The 6,893-nt window shown below is 43.1% G+C and overlaps 1 protein-coding gene across 1 annotated transcript in view; it reads right to left on the bottom strand.

Moving 5' to 3' along the window:
- Positions 1–496: 496 nt before the first annotated feature.
- The window catches only part of LOC102847281 (nmrA-like family domain-containing protein 1-like), a 20,860-nt gene continuing 14,463 nt past the window's right edge, over positions 497–6,893 (bottom strand). Inside the window, exons 2-5 of the mRNA XM_006884165.1 lie at positions 6,274–6,512; positions 4,939–5,188; positions 3,728–3,918; positions 497–676 (exon numbers count right to left, since the gene is read on the bottom strand). Coding sequence (XP_006884227.1) covers positions 497–676; positions 3,728–3,918; positions 4,939–5,188; positions 6,274–6,512 — 860 coding nt within the window. The remainder of the gene's footprint in view (positions 677–3,727; positions 3,919–4,938; positions 5,189–6,273; positions 6,513–6,893) is intronic.

Here is a 6,893-nt window from a genome sequence, read left to right as displayed (position 1 = left end):
GTCAGAATCGTTCTGAAGATCATTGAGAATTTCACAACATTCCTAAGAAAACTGGAGCTGTAGGGAGAGTTTTAGAACCAGGACAGGCTGGGGCTCACTCAGACAGACGTCAGCTGAGTGGTTCCCCCTTTCCAGTGGGCAAGGAGCTCCCTTTACCTCAGGCTAGACGTCTTGGAAGGGAACTGGCTTTCTGGGACAGAAAGCTAAAGAAGTTTGGCTAAGGCTTGTCTCTCAACCAAACAGACCTATCACCCTAGTCAATAACCAGAAAGCTGGATGTGAATTACTTTGTCAACTCACAAATGCTGTGAATCCTTCTGAAGAGAATATTAGAGGAATTTTGTTGTTCTTGTTGTTGTTGTTGTTGTTGTTGTTGTTGTTGTTGCAAACCATTACATTCTACCACATCTGTCTATTCTGCAAATGTAACTCTTGTGCTACAAAGAGCAACAGGGTCAGGGAGGAGGGAGGTTGTGTGGTCTGAGGAGATGCTGTTTTATAAGCCCTGGAAGGCTCCCCGGTTCTCCAAGATGAACTGGCTGAAGCTTTTGACGTTGGGGTTTAGCCGGTGGGTGAGTTTGATATTGCGGTCTGGTTTCATGTGATAGAAACGACACATGTCAGCAATTTCCTTCGCCACAGGGGATCCCAGTTTCTCATAAGCTTCCGGGGTGATCTTTTAAGAACAAGAAAAATTTAGGATATGTTATAACCCACTCTTTTTAAATCGCTTGATCAGAATCCATCCACCTTACTGATGACTGATTTTTGGCCCACTCCAAAACCCAAGAAACATGGAAATTCTCTTCATAAGTCATATGTCAGCAGACACTTTTTTTTGGTCAGCAGACTTTTTTGAACTAACTAAAGTGAGGGCAAAATCTGACCTGAGCTACACAAGACTACTAGTAGTATTTATCTCATTTAGTGAAGAAAAAAAAATTTATATAAGCTGCTGCCATACCCAAAAAGAAATGCAGCTTGTCACACACCTATCAGGACACTGTCTGACATCCTCCACAAAACCTACCCCTTGAGTCCCTTCTGACAGTAACTAGATCAATAGTGTTCTCTATTGATTGTCAATCAGCAAAGATCACAGCTTACTAGCTGATTCAATGTAATCTATCCTTAGCTCCCAGAGATAAACTCTCAAATAATGTTCCCTGACCTGAGACAAAATGGCATATACTCAAACAATTTATGTGAAACAATAATTGTCGCAATATCATTTATAATAAGGAAAAAAGACCCAATCTACATGTTCTGTAATAGAGAAATAATTTTTCAATTATAGCATATCCATTCTAAGAATATTATGCAGTTATTAATATAATACTTTTGAAGCAACTTCATAAACAATTGTACTATAAGTGGAAAAGCCACTAACATGTTGATTGTAACTTAATTTTATTATATATGTAAATCCTGATGCATATGTATGTTTGTATATATTTACATACATAGTGGCCTAGTGAGTGACATGGTCTGGTAACCTAAAAGTTGACAGTTTAAATCCACAAACTACTAAAGGTGAGACAATCTTTTCCTGTTAAGATTTACAGCCTTAATAACCTTAGAATCAACTTAAACAAAATAGCTTGAGTTTTTGGTGGGTTTTTCACCCCCTCTTTCTTTACTGGAAAAAATCTGGTGGCCTAGTGGAAAGAAGCTGCCCTGCAATCTTGAAGGCATGCGGTTCAAATCCACCAGCTGCTCTGTGGAAGGGTGGACAAGCTCCTCTGAAAACCCACCAGAAGGTCAGCTATGGGTCAGTTTCAACTCAACAGCATTCAACAACAATTGGAAAAAGACAAAAGAAAACTTCCCAAATCTTAACAGGAGCTGTCCCTGAGAGATTAAACTTGTAACTTTTTGTTTCTTTTTTATTTTTCTTATATTTTCTCATGATAAGCATTTATTCTTTTTAAAATTAGAAAAGAAATAAAAATTTTACTTTTAGAAATAGAGGATTCTACTTGAGAATATAGAAGGGGACTTCTAAAACATCTGAATCCTTGAGTCAATGCTTTTCATTGTCATTAATTTTGACAAAAGAGCTAACGTCCCTCTGCCAAGTAAGTGCTTCTTTTGTGCATTTCTATTGGAAAGAGATTTACCCTGGTCTCACTTTGTCAGCGAGTCATGGCCTTTGGAGTCTACACAAACAGTTACAGCCACATCAGAACTCCTTCCTGATGGGAGGAATCTCTTCTGCACAATCCACTAACTGTAGCAGTTAAGGAAATAGTCACCTTCAAGCCAGACACTACGTGCAAGTTAGACTCTGGAGGCTGGGGTGCCACCTGGTGGCCAAATACTGCATTCTCTTTTTTTATTATTATTATTTTATTATTTTTGTGTGAGTGTACCGTCAAATCAGATCTGACTGGTACAGGAGGAGACTGCCCCTCCTTCCCCGGCAGAGCATCTGGTGGATTTGAACCGTGCGCCTCTGGGATTGTAGTTGCAGCTCCTTGCCACTAGGCCACCAGAGCTCCCCTTGCATTCTCTTTTTTAAAATAAAAATCTTTTTTGTGTGTGTACCGTCAAATCAGATCTGACTGGTACAGGAGATTGTCCCTCCTTCTCCAACAGAGCATCTGGTGGATTTAAGAAATGCATCCTTCTCTTAAACCAGGAGGCAAAAAGAACACAGGCCAGACCCAGCTGTCAAGGAATCATTCCTATGCACCAGGACTCCACATATGGCAGCCGAATTTCCTCTACTGAGTTTTTCTTAAGGAAGTCAGGTGGCCTAGTGGGTGAGCCATTGTTTTGTCAACCCAAAGGCTGGTGGTTCGAATCCACCAACTGTTCTGTGGGGAAAAGATGGGCAATCTCCTGGGATTTACGCCTGTGATTTACAATCTCTGGAAATTCACTAGGGAGTCAGCAATGAGTTAATTCTAACTCAACGGCAAGTAACAATAGTTTTCAATGGTATATATATAGAGAGAGGCTCAATGTCAAGAAGACAAAGATTCTCACCAAGGGGGTTGAAAGTACTTCAGTCTTCAGAGTTTAAGTTCTTTCTGAAGGTACAGCATAAATCCCATTTTTTTTTATAGACCCCCATTAATGCCAGAAGCAGAAGTGGGCCATAAAAATTCTTAGCTTAAGGCAAACACAAATGTCTCGGGTAAAGTCTTATCTGTCCTTGCAAAGTAAAGAATTAACTAGTGTCTACGTGACACGAAAAGACTAAAGGCGGGCAAAGTAGCCAGCCCATCAAAAGCTGACCCACACGACTGATCCCCTGACCCACCAACCATGACCTCAATCTCCCCGCCCTGACAGTGGCACCCAGAAAAGCCATAAAAACAATTGTGAAGGGGGACTGGGGGCTTTTTCCCTTGCCACCTTCCTAAGTAGGGAGAAAGTCTCCACATGTGGATATACTCTGGAATAAAGTGCTGATTTGCATTTACAAACGTGTGGATTATTCTTTTGGGGGGCATTTCATGGGCAGAACACTTTCCACCTCAAAGTAATTTTCTTTCAAATTCTGTTAAACCTTAAGCCAAAGAGATACAGTCATGAGCTGTAAGATTCAGATGGCACCAAGAACAGGCTAAGATGGTTTTGTGAACTTGAAATCCCTTTCCATTAATTCTAACAGCCTGAGCTCAATAGGCTTCACTGAAGACTTACCAGAAATTTTGTTTAGTGGAATAGTAACCAAAGTGGCCCCTTGTGAACACAGTCATGTATCCCAAGAACTCACCTTTGCATCTCGGATGTCTTTCCCCAAGATCTTGGACAAAACGTCAGCGTACTGCTGTACGGTGAGAGCTTCCGCGCTGAGCCCCACAGCCTTGCCAAAAAACTCCTTTGGGGAATTGAAAATGCTAGTGACAATTGCTCCAACATCAGCCACAGAGATGCCATCCATGGGTATGTCCCCCATCGGCAGTGCTGGTTAAAAAAGGAGAGGAGCTTGTCACATCACGTGCTGGGCAGGTTTATCAACCCAGACTTATCAATTGCTTAAACAAAAGGTGGGGGAAGCTGGGTCATTACTCTGCATCTAACCATTTGTTGGACTGTAACTACGGTATCTGTTGAACTATGGAGTACAGTGTTCTAACTTCAGCTCACCAGTTATGCATCAGGACAAGAGGCTGCCATTGCTGTAATATTTCCTTCACTCCACAGACGTTGCCCAAATTATAGCCAAAAAATATCTTTAAAAGGCAGTGGAGTGTTAGTCATCAGCTGGCAGCATAGCAATCACCTGGAAGTCCTTGTTAAAATTACAGATTTCCATGGCACTTGGACCCAGGGACTCACACTTCTACACAAAGTTCTGGGTTCCGGCAGCCTCTCCTACAGTGGGCAAGGCCCCAAATCCTGACCATGGGTTCCAGGTCAGAAGGAAGGTGACTTTCTTCTCAGTTACCCCAGAAAGTGAAAGGAGTCAGGTGAACTAGTAGGGATATTAGAAGCCATCTTATTCAACTTTCTATTATATGGGAAGTTGAGGCTTGCAATTATATAGCTAACCACTCAATACAACAGGGAGCTCTGGTGGCCTAGTGGTAAGAAGCTGTGTGCTGCAAACTCAAATCCACCACTTGCTCCATAGGAGAAGATTGGATAATCTCCTCTCATGTGATTTACTGTCTCTGAAAACCCACTGGAGGGGCAGCCATGGGTCAGTTCTGACTTGATGGAACATAACAACAACAACTCAATTTACTAAGGGTCAGTTGTGTCTCGAGCCCAAATTCAGTTTTCTGCCTAGATTTCACAGCCACCCCAGTGAAATCTAGAGTAATGTAGTATTCCTCTGTGGGATTCACACAAGAGTTAACTAAGCAGGTAATATGCACTCAATAATATGTGTCCTCTTAAAGGAAAGAGGGGGTGGGGGGAGAAGGTGAGCAAGAGATGGGCGAGCTCGCTGTTGAGTTAACTTTCATCATCACCCTTTACCCAAAGTGTAGTAATCTCCATCAGAGGCTTTCGTCGGCTTCCATGATGTGAGAAAGTTTTCGAAATAAGCTGCCACACGGACGCTGGTCATGGGAACACCGATGGACCAGAAATACTCCTCCACCTCCCCCTTCCCATCAAAGTGTGGCACTTGCAGCTTGCCACCAGTCAGCTTCCTAACGTTCTCCAGGCCGCTGAACACCACGTGCTGCAAGCCCAGGCGCTTGGCGAGGTCGGCCACCATCTTTCCCTGAGGGTACAAAACAAACCCTTTATGCAGGATATTATCTCTGGATATAGATATAGATATAGATATAGATTATATAGATTATATAGATTATATAGATTATATAGATATAGATATATGGATAAAAGTAGGGGCGAGGGTCTCCAGCGTCTCAGTGTCAGATGGATGGAGGCACACTACCTCTCGAGCCTGGAAGAGAGAGAAGTCATATAGCTCTGCTGTGTCCGCTTGCTGTACAGAGGTAACTTGTGGTTGCTGAGAAGCTGAACACTGTAACACGGATGGGTCAGATGCAATAATGGTTACACATGGCGGACTGTATTTGGTGGCACTCCCTGGTTAAAACAAGCTTGGAAGCAGGAGTGGCGTCCACCTGCGTAATAGCTTGCCTCAGGAAACCCTATGAACATGGAGCAAGGATGAAAGTCACACAAGTGCAGAGGACTTTCATTCATAGGGTCGCTATGAGTTGCCTACGACTTGATGGCACTTAACAACAACAACAACATATGTTTAAGAGCAGGTGCTGGGTCCTTTCCACCCCTCTTTTTTCTTGTCTTCATCCCAGGTGGAGAGGTTCTTGCATCTCAAAATATCTTCATGCTACATTATCAATTTGTTATCCAAAACAAAGTCTCTACTTCAAAGATTCCAAAACCCTCAACTTGCTCCTATTAGGACCTCCAGAAACAAACACTGGAGAAGGATTAAGCACCCTTCTTAGGGTAAGGGCAATGGTGCCAAATGCGTTTTTATTCTCTCCATTTCACTCATGGGGTGGCCCTAATTGGCGGCCTTGCCGCCACCCTTATGTGCTTCCTGCGAGCAAATAATAAAAACTGAAGAGAACCACGTGACTACGTACAGTCACTCTAGAATACAAAAATTCTTGATATTTAGACAAACATAACTAGCATTCATTGCGCAAAGGTATCTCTAATAAGTACCTAAAGTATGTGCATTTCATAAACTCTAGAGAGATGTTGTGCAACATATTTTACCTCCGCTGAAGGCCAATCCACCTCTAGAAAGGACAGAAGTAGCCAAGTAAGAGGAAGGGGCTCAAAGGGACGTAGTTTAGTCCTCACCTGACACACTTCCTTCTCTATACTGAAGTGTTCCCAGAAGTTGGTCACCAGGAAGGCCCCATAGGCCCCTTTTAAGGCAGCCTCCACTGAAGCTTCATCATTCAGGTCACCTTTCACCACCTCCGCTCCAAGGTCACGGAGCGCCACGGCCTTTGGTCGAGTCACGTCCCTGGTCACTGCTCTCACAGCAAAATTTTTGCTCTCCAAGATGGCCTTGGCCACAGAGCCGCCCTGGGCTCCTGCAGGGTAAGAGGAAGATTGTTTACAATGACAGCTTGGTCAGTAATTCCATTATTCAGAGTGGACCAGCTGGAATGACTGCACCTGGAGGCGTTCCATGGCCAGCAGAAGTTATTGTCAAACTAGATTTCCTGGAGTCATAGAATGTCTCTTCAAATATGCCTTTGCAGAAAGAGCAGGAGAAGGGTGATGGGGAGAGGTTTGTAGCAACGAGAAAGCCAACCATCAGGGCACCAGATGCTCCCCAGCAGATTTGATACTCTCAACTCTACTTTTATCCAGTTGCTTATTTCCTATCGGGGCTCTTCATAAAGTTTCTATTCAAAAAAGGCTCCAAGTCTTGTCTTTTTAATGTTGTTGTTGTTGTTGTTATGTGCCAT

Source organism: Elephantulus edwardii, unplaced genomic scaffold (assembly GCF_000299155.1).
Source record: "Elephantulus edwardii isolate Elephantulus edwardi_28Jun2011 unplaced genomic scaffold, EleEdw1.0 scaffold00031, whole genome shotgun sequence".
Lineage (NCBI taxonomy): Eukaryota > Metazoa > Chordata > Mammalia > Macroscelidea > Macroscelididae > Elephantulus > Elephantulus edwardii.
The sequence above is the reverse complement of the archived record's forward strand: the minus strand, read 5'-3'. Positions and strand labels throughout refer to the sequence as shown.